The 12,712-nt window shown below is 49.8% G+C and overlaps 1 protein-coding gene across 1 annotated transcript in view; it reads right to left on the bottom strand.

Moving 5' to 3' along the window:
- PREX1 (phosphatidylinositol-3,4,5-trisphosphate dependent Rac exchange factor 1) overlaps positions 1 to 12,712 on the bottom strand; it is a 198,356-nt gene that overhangs the window by 72,962 nt on the left and 112,682 nt on the right. The window contains exon 6 of the mRNA XM_079946475.1: positions 3,942 to 4,103. Within this exon, the coding sequence (XP_079802601.1) occupies positions 3,942 to 4,103 (162 nt within the window). The remainder of the gene's footprint in view (positions 1 to 3,941; positions 4,104 to 12,712) is intronic.

Below are 12,712 nucleotides of genomic sequence, written 5' to 3'. Positions count from 1 at the left end.
GCAAGAGTGGTGTGTTCTATTTCTTTCTTATTAAGAACATGCACTTCTTTTTACGACCGTGAGCTTCTCACGAAAGTCTGCGGGGCCCAACGTCCGGAGTGTCCCTCTGCAGGAGGGTCAGCCCACACTGGTATGAGCCCTAGGCAAAGTTGCATGATGTTTTCTCATCTAAAAAAAAATGAAGAAAGAAATCCTGCTTTGCTGCCACGGCTCCTCCTGACGTTTATTGAGCGCTTACTCTGATCCGATAAAGAAAGCACCGCTCTGAGCGCTTTGCATGTATCCACTCCCTGAATCCTCAAGTGACCCGTGGGGCATCCTGCCATTAGCCAGACTGTACAGATGAGGAAACTGAGGCAAAGGTACCCCACCAAGCAGAGGGGGTGGGCTCATACACTCACATCCACAGTATTGCGACATACTCCCATTTACTTGTGCTCAGTAAAATGGATTTATGGATTAACTTATCCGGTTTTAACTAAACCAGTCCCACAGCTAAAAAGGACAATTGGCTCACAGAGGATCAGGCCAAAAAAAAAAAACAACCCAGAAACTGGAGATCAAACTAATGATGCAAGCCCAAGCGCACAGCAAGAAAGTGGCCAAGAAAAGACTCCCCCTCCTCCAGAAATAAGTCCCTTGTCAGCCATATTCCAAGAGAGATGACAGCCCTCTAATCAGATTGGCAAGAGGTCAAACAAAAGATTAGAAAGCAGGCTTCCCTGGTGGCGCAGTGGTTGGGAGTCCGCCTGCCGATGCAGGGGACGCGGGTTCATGCCCTGGCCTGGGAGGATCCCACATGCCGCGGAGCGGCTGGGCCCGTGAGCCATGGCCGCTGGGCCTGCGTGTCTGGAGCCTGTGCTCCGCAACGGGAGAGGCCACATCAGCGAGAGGCCCGCGTACCGCAAAAAAAAAAAAAAAAAAAAGATTAGAAAGGATCAAGGAGAGAATCAGAAATCAGGATTTGCAACCACCATCGTTCACTGTGAACTACACCTGTAAGTCACACTGTCCCCTGAGGTTCTAACTACTGAGGGCATGAAGCTATTACAAGCAGCTTCACTGTTAAACATTATTTTTTCTAGCTAGAATGTATTATTTTCCCAAGTCATCTTGAGGATTAAACTTAAAAACCTTTCTACTATACAGAAAACCATTTCACATTTTCCGAAGAACATTCACGTTCTACCCTTCGCTTGACCCTCACAACGACGCCAGGAGATAACTTCAGAGATGTTATTTCTGAAATTAGACAAGTAGGGGAAAATGAGGCCAGGAGAGTAGGACAAACTTGCATAAGGCAGGATAATCTGTAAGTTAAAAGGCTGGGGGCTTCCCTGGTGGCACAGTGGTTAAGAATCCGCCTACCAATGCAGGGGACAAGGTTCGAGCCCTGGTCCGGGAAGATCTCACATGCCACGGAGCAACTAAGCCTGTGCGCCACAACTACTGAGCCTGTGCTCTAGAGACTGCAAGCTCCAACTACTGAGCCCATGCGCCACAACTACTGAAGACCGCGTGCCTCGAATCTGTGCTCCACAACAACAGAAGCCACTGAAATGAGAAGCCCGTGCACTGCAACAAAGAGTAGCCCCTGCTCGCTGCAACTAGAGAAAGCCCACGTGCAGCAACGAAGACCCAATACAGCCAAAACTAAATAAATTAATTAAAACAAAAAAAGGATGGGCACCAAAGCCAAGACCCTGCACGTCAGTTTTCTCATCTGTAAAATAGGGATAACAACTGCCCTCTCTTCTAGCGTTGAAAAATGTGTAATAGGTGCTCAGTAAATTGTCAGCAATTCTTATTCTACGTCACTTTATTTCCTACTTTACCAGCGACAGAGGTCAAAATAAGGGCCACTCTCAAACTGCAGATATTTCAGGGTCAACAAGGACCCCAAAGACCCTTAGTTCCTATTTCCCTAGGCCCTTACCAGGAGGCATCTGGAAATCACTTCTGCTCTGGCTGCCAAATCGCTTGGTTAATACTCTCTCCACAGGGGCTCACGTGAGAAATTTCCCTTCTAGCTGGATGTCAGGAAACTCTCTGTCACCCAGAAGAACTGCTCAGCTTGTTCCTTTTTTGACAATGAATGTTGAGTAACTTCGGTGTCCTGCTCTTTTTACCTTGGCTGCCAGGAAGCTCAAAGCCCAAACAGGCAGATGTTTAAACGTATCCACTCTATGTGCTCTTTAGGTCAGCATATTTGCCGAAAGTGACGCACTTCTGGCCAAAGAGTTGGAAAGGTCTTCTGGGAAAGGTTTTCCTCCACTAGGGAGGAGAGCTCCCCCTCACTGCCCTGGCCGAGCCCCTGTCTCCTCCTGCTTTGGAACACATGATGCCTGGAGCTGCTGCCATCATGGAACCATAGAGGGGAAGGCTGAGAGGATCACAAGAAACCAAATCAGAGCTCTGACATCATGAAGGTGAAATGTGATTCCTCAGAGGACACATCCTGACACAATTTTCAGGTGCAGGAACAGAAACCAAGCTATGCATTTTAAGCAGAAAGAAATGAGGGCCTTATCCAATCCTTGGAGGGGTTAGAAGAGCCTAGAATCACAGCTGCCAGAAAAACCAAGAACACTGTAGAACTGGCCCTCCAGGGAAGCCACTGCCCCTGCTCCAACTGGGGAAAAGGAGAATCAGACCACCACCTGCCCGAGCTGATATTCTAGGGAAATCCTGCCCAAGCTGCTTCCAGGCCCTCAGAAGCTGCTGCCTCAACTCTCAGCTACAAAGCCACCCCATCCTGCTAGATACACACCACCAACAACACAATGGATGCCCTTCCTCTTGACACTCAGAAGCTGGAAACCGGGCCCCTGCAAATGCTATCACAGAAAGTCAAACACAACCACGGCTGTGCTTTGCTGCACCAACAGCACAAGGGTGGTCCCCGCCCCACTCCTGCTTTCCAAATCTCGAGCAGCTGGATCTGATCTTGGCCAATCATATCCCAAACCTGAGCTACAAAGGAGCCTGAGAAATGCAACTATTTGTTCTCCAGCCGGGCGGGAAGGCCAGGCAGAGGAGAGTGGGTACATGGCAAACCCTAATCCACAACACCCACCTCCTCCAGAGCACAGGTCCTTCCCCTTTGCAGCCATACCCTCAACCTCGCAGCTATACAGTCTCATTTAGGACTCCCCAACACAGGGAGATGAAGTGGAAATCCCAAATGCAGCCAGTGCCAGCACATCCAAAGGGTCTAAGGCAGATGATTCGGAGAATTATCTGCGTCCAAGAGTCGTTCCTCTTAGTCTTCATCTCCCATTCCAGCTGTACTTACTCGGATATTGACTTTTTTATTGATTCAGATTTTCCCATTTCATTCTACAGATCTTTTAGGACAGCTCTAATAATTTAAGGAAGACACAACAGAAGATCTCAAGAATCCCATCCCTTAATAATCATCATCATAGTAATATCCATACCTATCACTTATTGAGTACCGACTATATGCAGGTATAGATAAGGAAACCGAAGTTCAGAGAAGTTAAGACATTTGCCTACAGTCACCCAGTAAGGGAGTGTCAAAGCCAGAATTCTATCCTGGAGTGAACCCTTAAAAGCTACCCTTGACCTTGGCATCAAAAGCTCAAGGGACACCAGGCAGACAGGCAACATGTGAAGGAGAGTGACTGGGGAGTGGTGGGGATGGAGGAAATCTAGAGGCTCCAGAGGCTGTTGCCATGGAAAATGGGGGCTCAGTGTTACCAATTTTTTAAGAGAAACTTTAAATCTAGACTTTTATGTGGACCTAATTGAAAAATAATTAAACTGTTTTTTTTTTGTTTTTTTTTTTGCAAACACCATGGAGGCCAAACAAAATATGCTACAGGCCAAATCTGGTGCCCAGACCACAGTCTGAACCCAAGTTGTGCACCCTCCGGGCCCGTCCCCAGCCCAGAAGGTTCCTCCTGCCCCAGACACACCTCCCAGCCTTCGATGTGCGACTGCAGCTGCTCCAGGGCCTCCAGCTTCTCCATCTGCCTCTTGGTCTCGTTGATGTTGGAACAGACGGTCTTCATGGCCTGCAGGGCGCTCTGGACCGCGGGGTGGTCCGGGTGCTTGCCGGGGGTCCTCTTGGCGAGTTCCTAGGGTAGAGGAGAGGGCAGGAATGAGGGATATCAACCCACAGGGCACCAAACAGCCTCCAGGACACCCGGGCCTGAACCAAGTCCCAGCTCTACTCTGGACAAAAGGTGTGATCTGGAGCTGGAGAACATCACTCATTCATTCATTCATTCATTCATTTAATAAATGTCCCCTGAGCAGCTCCTCCACAACAGGCAGTGTTCTGGAGTCTGTGGACAAATTTGTTAATAAAACAGAAAAATTCCTCATCTGGTGGCTATTACATTCTAATAAAGGAGGTGGGCCAAAATTAAGAAAAATCAGTGACAAATATTACAAAGACACATCAGAATGAGGGGCTAGAAGGTCCTGGGAAAGGAGGTGTTCTTTCAAATAGGGAGGTCAAGGAAGCCCCTCTGAGGGGGTGACATCTGAACAGAGAGTCTGGATAAAGGAAGGGAGAGAGTCCTGCAAAAATCTGGGGGAAGGGCATGCCTGGTAACAGGAACAGCAAACGCAAAGGGGCATGGTGGGAGTGTATGGGGTCTGTAAGGGAAACAGCCAGGAGGCAGTGTGGCTGGAGGAGAGTAAATGCGAGAAAGAAGGAGAAAGAAAGAGACAGAGACCAGTTGGCCAGAGAGGTGGCCATAGACACTGCCTCTCCCTAGCCCCCAGTTTTTCTCATCTGTAAAATGGGTATAAAGAACCCCTTGCCTTCACAGGGACGTGGAGGAAACATGTAGAGGACAAAGACGCCAGTCGGGGGCTTAATCCGCAAGCCCCCCTCCCACTGTTTCTCACTCTCATCTCGCACCTCACCACCGGCACAGGCTGGGACACTCTAAAGGTCAGGCTGGTCTTAATCAAAGGGTTTCAGCCCCATAGTAAGTGTGATGAGAAAGGAACTGAGACGGCAGAGACCAGCTGGGTCTCAAGATATCAGGGAAGATTTTCAGGCCGCGTCACGCCTGCAGAGATAAGTTTCTCTAATCATCCTGCTCTGACATGCTCAGATGTTCCAGTATCTCTCCATCTCTCTGCTCCCTCAAAAATCACAGACATGACACTCCAGTGGGCTGGTTCCCAGTACAGTCCCACATGGGTTCCAGGGCTAGCTCCGCCCCTGGGCGGCTGGGTGACCTCGGGCCAGATGCCCTCCATGCCCAGCCTCAGGTTCATCGACTGAAAACCAGTGATGTGGGGGAGGATGGTGACGATGAGCCTTTACTCTGTGCCTGGGAGGTAGGTTCTGTTATTATCCGTTTAACAGAGGAGGAGATGCAGGCTCAGAGGGATGGTCCAAAGGCTCCAGGAAGTAGGAGGAGGAACGTGGGTTTGAACCTGGCCATCTGGTTCCGCTCACGGTCATGGCGAGGGGTAAATCAGACGCTGCAGGAAAAGTAGCTCTGGGGGAAAGTACAGCCTCAGTGCGCACTCAGTCTACGCTGACCATTATCAGTCCCGCTTCCGTAGGATGGTACACGTTAGCAGGGCCCGCAGGCCACAATGGGCCAGGCAGGTGTTGTTCTGAGAACGCCCTGCGGAGCACCAGCTCCAAAAATAGGTCTTCTCTAGTCACTTCATTTCTTCTCTGCCTGAACGTGAACAGCCTCTTTTCTGCAGAGCGGATCCGAATGGCCCAAGGACCAGATGTTCTGTAACATCAGGACCCTGTGGGTTTGCTGAGCACCTGCCTTGGGCCCAGGGACAGACCAGAAAGGAAGCAAGGGGTGGGGAAGGATGGAGCCCTCTCTCTGGAGGCAACAGAGCTGGGAAAGGTGCTCCCAGGGAAGGGGGAGGGAGGGATGGAGGGAGGAAGGAAGGGAGGAAGTGGGGTGGGGGCACAAACAACAGCCCCAAGTGGTGAAGGCGCTCGTGATAAATCAGAGAAGGGGAAGGACAGTGTGGCCGGAAAGGCTTCAAGGAGGAAGTAAGACAGAGGCAGGCTGGTCACTGAGGGTTGAGCTTTTTGTACAAAGGCGACGTATTTCCATTCACTCCTCACTCAACAAACACAGACTGAGCAACAGGTATGTACCAGAGCACCGGGGTCTGGACAGAGACTGAGACGGCCCTCAGGGAGCTCACAGTCGAGAGAACAGTCCAGAAGTTGAGTATTACCACTAACGGTAATAGTAAGAGTCAGCATTTCGTGAGTGCTTGCACTCTTTCTGAGCTCACTCAATCCTCACATCAACCCTATGAGGTAGTTATTATTATCCTCATTTGACAGATTTGAGAACTGAGGCACAGAGAGGTCAGGTCATCTGCCTGGGGTCACGGAGCAGACTTGAGCCTAACCAGTCTGGCTCTGAGGTTAGTGCGCTGAACATCTATACTATTTATAACCTTTCAGATAGTTAAATAGGAATACTTTCCTCTCTGGTAAATATAATTTATATTATTGATTAAGTGCTAGGTGAAACATCAGGCAAGTGAAGGGACAGACAGTGAGGGAGGTGCACTGGTCTGAGAAGGTCTCTCTGAGGAGAAGGGCCTCAGGGTGGAGACCTGAATGAAGTAAGGGCACAGGCTATACAAACATCTGTGGGAACAGCACTCCAGGCAAGAGAAGAGCACAAGCAAAGGCCCTGAGGCAGTGAGAAACAGCAAGGAGGCCAGGGAAGCCGCAGCAGAGTGAGCAAGGAGAAGGATGGGTGCTGAGGTCGGATGCACACACCAAACACAGATCAGGTAAGGCCTGGGTGTGGTCTCCGGGTTTCATCCCAAGAGCCATGGGGAGGTGATGGGGGGTTATAAGCTGAGGCCTAACACCATCCAATTTATTTAGCCTTTAAAAAACCTCTCTAGGGGCTTCCCTGGTGGCGCAGTGGTTGGGAGTCCGCCTGCCGATGCAGGGGACACGGGTTCGTGCCCCGGTCCAGGAGGATCCCACATGCCGCGGAGCGGCTGGGCCCATGAGCCATAGCCGCTGGGCCTGCACATCTGGAGCCTGTGCTCTGAGGCGGGAGAGGCCACAGTGGTGAGAGGCCCGTGTACCGGGGAAAAAAAAAAAAGAAAAAAAAAAAAACCCTGACTGCCAAGTGGAAGATGCACTGGAGGGAACATAAAGTGGATGTAAAAGCAGGAAGACTGGCTAGTGGCTACTGCAATGGTCCAGGCAAGAGATGCTCAAGGCTGGAACCAGGAAGCTCTGTGCCCCATTCATCCATCCAGTGAGGCCTCCTGTGTACCTGGCCTCAGGCTGGGCCCTCTGTTGAGGACACAGATGACACAGACACTGCCCCAACTCTCCTGGAGCTGACGGCCTGCTTGTAGACATGTCCACAGATAAAACTACGATAGAAGCCTGTGACCCATGATGCGGGATTCAGTTGAACTCCCCGAAGCACCCCCAGCCCCATGCTCCAATGTAAGTAATTTTGAGCATCTGAACTTCTGCCAAGCCAGCCAAGGCACAAAAGGGGAGTGTAGCCAGCCAGCTCCCTGTTTCCTCCGAGTGAGCAGTGACAGGGGCTCAACCCCCAAAGCAGATCCAGCATGCTCTCCTTCTAAAAGCAGGGGGTCAAATGAAAGCCTGCGGACCAAGTCCAACCCACCACCTGCTGCAACGAACGAAGCTTTACGCTCAGTCATTTCCCCGCTGTCCTCACTTCTTTGTAGCCACATCATCAGAGTGGAATCGTCGCGACAGAGACCATACGGCCTGTGAAGCCTGTAATATTTACTATCCGGTCCTTTAAAGGAAAAGCTTGCTGATCCCTGGTCAAAAGCAACAGAACAGATTCTTAGCTGAGCACAAGGCCACCCGGAATAAAGGCAACATTCCCGTCCACCAGGACACAGGTTCTGATCACTGGGGTGCGTGCAGCTTCCGTTTTCCTTGCCTGTCTCCCCTTTCCCTGGCTGGTACGTGGACACAGTGTGAACATCTGAGAGCCCAGGGGTGGAAGAACATAAACCCTGGACTGCCTTGTACAGAAATAAAATTACACGTTAAGTCACTGTTGTTTCGGGTCTCCGTCACTGTAGCTAAAATATATCCTGATACATGAGGAAGTTGAGGTGGACCCAGAGGCGAGGCCACTTGTCCAAGGTCGAAGGTTGCTAAGGGGTGGAGCCAACATTCCAACCCATGCAATTGAAGTCCAGAGCCCACGTTTTTACCCACTACTCCATGCTTCTCCAGCCTGTGTCCCTGGGATCCTACCTCCTCCCACCTCCCTCCACAAGTGCAAAGCCCTCAGCTCTCTTATTCTTGAGACTAAGAGTTTTAGGGCCTGTCACACCCTGGGAGGCACTGCCACCACATCCCAAACCCCTGGAAGTTGGAATTTCAGCAATCCTCTACTGATGGTTCCCTGAGGGGCTGCCAACACCCAGTAGCTAGTAAAAATGAGAAAAAGGTCATTTCCCTCTTCCGTCTGCCTGCTCCCACCTCTCCTCCTGCCTGAGATCGCTGCTGGGCATGGAGAATTGAAACTGAGCAGGACCTTCTGGCTAGGTTCCTGGCTGGGCCAAAACTGAGGGGAAGGTATTGGCTTTGGTGTCTTGGTTCACAAGGGAGTGTTGACTCCGCTCTGCCCAGCCACAGACTCAGGGCCCATTCCTGCCTCTGGGCCTTTGCACTTGCTGTGCCCTTTACGGGCACACTCTTTCTCCAAATCGTAAGAGGTGGTACAGTACTGGCATAAGGATAGGCATATAGGTCAATGGAAAAGAAGTGAGAGTCCAGAAAGAAATCCTTACATTTATAGTCAATAAATTTTTAACAAGGTGCTAAGACAATTAAATGGGGAAAGGATAGTCTTTTCAACAAATGCTGCAGGGAAAACTGGGTATCCACATGCAAAAAAATAAAATTGGACCCCTTCCTCACACTACACACAAAAATTAACTCAAAGTGGATCATAGGGACTTCCCTGGTGGCGTAGTGGTTAAGAATCCACCTGCCAATGCAGGGGACACAGGTTCGATCCCTGGTCCAGGAAGATCCCACATGCCATGGAGCAACTAAGCCTGTGTGCCACAACTACTGAGCCCGCGTGCCACAACTACTGAGACTGCGTGCCACAACTCCTGATGCCCACACGCCTAGAGTCCGTGTTCTGCAACAAGAGAAGCCACCACAATGAGAAGCCCATGTATCACAATGAAAAGTAGCCCCCGCTCGCCGCAGCTAGAGAAAGCCCGTGTGCAGCAACGGAGACCCAACACAGACAAAAATAAATACTAAATGTAAGAGCTGAAACTATAAAACTGTTAGAAGAAAACAAAGGTGTAAATCTTCTTGACCTTGGGTTAGGCAAAGCATTACTAGATATGACACCAAATACAGGCAACTAAAAATAAATTAGATAAACTGGACTTCAGCAAAATTTAAAACATTGTGCTTCAAAGACTATAAAGAAAGTGAAAAAACAATCTACAGAATATGTAAATTATATATATGACAAGGGACTTGCATCCAGTATATACAAAGAACTCTCACAACTTAACAAAAAGACAACTCAGGGCTTCCCTGGTGGTACAGTGGTTAAGAATCCACCTGCCAATGCAGGGGACACAGGTTTGATCCCTGGTCCGGGAAGATCCCACATGCCACAGAGCAACTAAGCCTGTGCGCCGCAACTACTGAGCCCGCACTCTAGAGCCCGCGAGCCACAACTACTGAGCCCACGTGCTGCAACTACTGAGCCCACGCACCTAGAGCCCGTGCTCCACAACAAGAGAAGCTACCGCAATGAGAAGCCCGTGTACCATAACAAAGGGTAGCCCTCTTTCGCCGCAACTAAAAGAAAGTCCACACACAGCAACGAGGACCCAACGCAGCCAAAAATTTAATTAATTAATTGATTGATTTTAAAAAAAGACAACTCAATTAAAAAATAAGCAAAGGATTTAAACAGACATTTCTCCAAAGACGATACACAAATGGCCAATAAGCTCATGAAAAGATGCTCAATATCACTAGTCATTACAGAAATGCAAAACAAAACCACAATGAGACACCACTTCACACCCCCCAAAATGGCTATAATCAAAAAGACAAACAATAACAAGTGTTCTTGAGGATGGAGAGAAACTGGAATCCTCATACAGGGCAGGAGAAAATATAAAACGGTGCAGCAGCTTTGGAAAAGAGTTTGGCAATTCCCTAATGACAGCTGGATTTAGCCCCACCCGAAACCATCTAGCCACATACTTTTCAGTTACGTGGGCTCTTTTTTTTTTTTTTTTTAAGCCTGTTTGAGCTAGTTTTTCCATTCCTTGTATTTGAGAGTCTCTACTGCCTCACAATCCCAGAGAGACTGCAAGGATCTCGGAATCCCAAAGGTGTCCCCAGTCAGCCCCAGACAAGCATAAAATATGGGTATCTTCAAAATTAATGGAAGCTTGAGCTGCCCTACAAAAGCCTCACATGCAAAAGGAGGGAGGTGAGGAGGCTCCTGCCCAGTTCCGAACTTAACACACTGTCTTAATAAGTTACAACAGAGTCAAGTTCAAAAGAGACGGTCTATGGTGTTGAAAACCCTGGAATCCACATCCAAGGTGGAATAGCTACATGAACTTACAGGGCTTGACGCTGAGAACAGTATTTCTGGAAGGAGCCCAAAAGCTGCTTGTTAAGAATCTTGGGAGAACCACAAAACTAAGAAGAAACCCTCTGGATCTGCAAGACCTCAGAGGGTCCAAGTGGACCAAGTGTGCACATCTGTGAAATGGGATCACAATCAGATCCTAAGGTTGTTGTGTGGATCGAATGGAATGGTGAATGTAAAAGTGTTGGCAATCAGTAAGGACACAATATTTATCATCATCATAATTATTTCCATACTAATCATAGCTGTTACATTTACTATTATTTCTAGTAATAATAACAGTAAAAGTCGTAATTATAGTAGTAATCATGATAGCTAGCACTTGAGCACTCACTACGTGTACCAAGCACTGTTCCAAACTTCAGTTTCTTAAGTCATTTCATCCTCAAATCATCCCAAAGAGGTAGGTACTGTTTTTATCTTCACTCTACAGGTAAGGAGACTGAGGCACAAAGAAGCAAGGCCTCTTGCCCAAGGCCACAGAGCCAGAAAGCAGGACCTGGTAGACACCTCACCACATCCACAGGCCCCTCCAGAAACAGTACAGTAGGGCGTGAACACCCCCACAAGTAGGCTCTTAGAACAAACACGAAATGTCTGAGCAGGGGCAGGCCCTGGGTATTCCTTAAAAACACTGAGAGCAGAGAAGGGAGGGGGTGTGCGGGGGTCACCCAGCGAATCAGCAGCGGAAACCCCTCTAGAGCCAGGCTGGGTAACCTTTCCCCAACATCCGTCCTGCCAGCCCCGTGTGGTTTTGCAAGCAGGGCTCGAGGTGAGGGCTTCCTGGAAGAGAAGATGTCAGAGCACAGGAACCCACCACTTCCGCTCCCCTCCCATCACATTTACCAAAAGGGTGCCCGCTTGTGTCCGCTCTGTGCGGCCCCATCATGTCCCCGGAGGTGTGGGCACTGGGCCTCAAACTCCAGGCCAAACCGGGCATCAAGGAAACAGCTGCAGCCAACTCCCCCTTTCTTGCTCTGCTTTGCTTGAGATTCAGAAAAGGACCAGGAGAAAAACACAGGGCCCAGAGGCAGAGGAAGACAGGGTGCAGAGGACACGAGACAGGGAGGCGATGCGGCCCCAGTTTTCCCCTGTCCTCTCTCCCGTCCTGGAGTCCAAGAGGGGCCACTCCCGGCCAGCTCCCAGGGCGTGTTCCAGAGCCTTCCATCTCCCAGCCATAGCTACCGGCTCAAGGAGAGCATAGTGGGGAACTCCCTGGCAGTCCAGTGGTTAGGACTCCATGCTTTCACTGCTACGGTTGCAGGTCTGATCCCTGTGGGATCCGAGCTGACCCAACGAGCCCTGGGACATTCGGGAAAAACACTCTCTTCTCCCTTGGTAGCCGTGCTCATCAGACACAGGCCTGAGGTTGCTGGAGGCCCACGTTGCCACCATGAGAAGGGAGCCTCCCAGGACTAAAGCTGACACAGAGGAAATCTGAGCCAGGAGATGGGAAGAGCCTGATTCTCGATGGCATCATCTGAGCTCCTGGATGCAGCCATACGGAGACGGAGCCATAAAACCACAGAGTGAAAACACAGCTGGACTTGTCACTGGAAGAAGTGACCATACCCGTTACTTGCTGCGACTTGGGGCTCCTGGAGGCTCAAAAGCAGACATGTGGTTAGAAAGCCACGTTGTCTTCTCTACAAAGAGAAAAAGGCAGCCTTGAGGATGGGAACGTCACCAATGGGGGCTGGATCCCACGGAGCACACCCACTTTCTGGGGACACCTCATCCAGCTCCAGGAGGGGCTGATCCTGCACCAGCTGTGGGTCTGTCCACAGACCTCTGCCCAAGGCACCACCATCAAAGCTCAGGAAGCCAAGCTCTGACCTCATGACCAAGACTTCCTGGTATTTCAGTTCTGGGTCCCTGCATGCCCTGTCTAGGGTGACAGCAAGATGCAAATGAAGAGGCACTAGCAAGACCCACCACCACTTGAAAGAAGAAGAAAAAGAAAAAAGAAAAGAGAAGAAAAAAAAAACAAGAAACGAAAAACAGCTGTAAGTCCGTGAAAACCCAGAACTGAAAAGCTGCCCAGCACGGTAAAGAAAACCTCCATG

The sequence above is a fragment of the Stenella coeruleoalba genome, assembly GCF_951394435.1.
Source record: "Stenella coeruleoalba genome assembly, chromosome: 15".
Lineage (NCBI taxonomy): Eukaryota > Metazoa > Chordata > Mammalia > Artiodactyla > Delphinidae > Stenella > Stenella coeruleoalba.
Note: the sequence above shows the minus strand (reverse complement) of the source record. Positions and strands in the feature narration are given on the sequence as shown.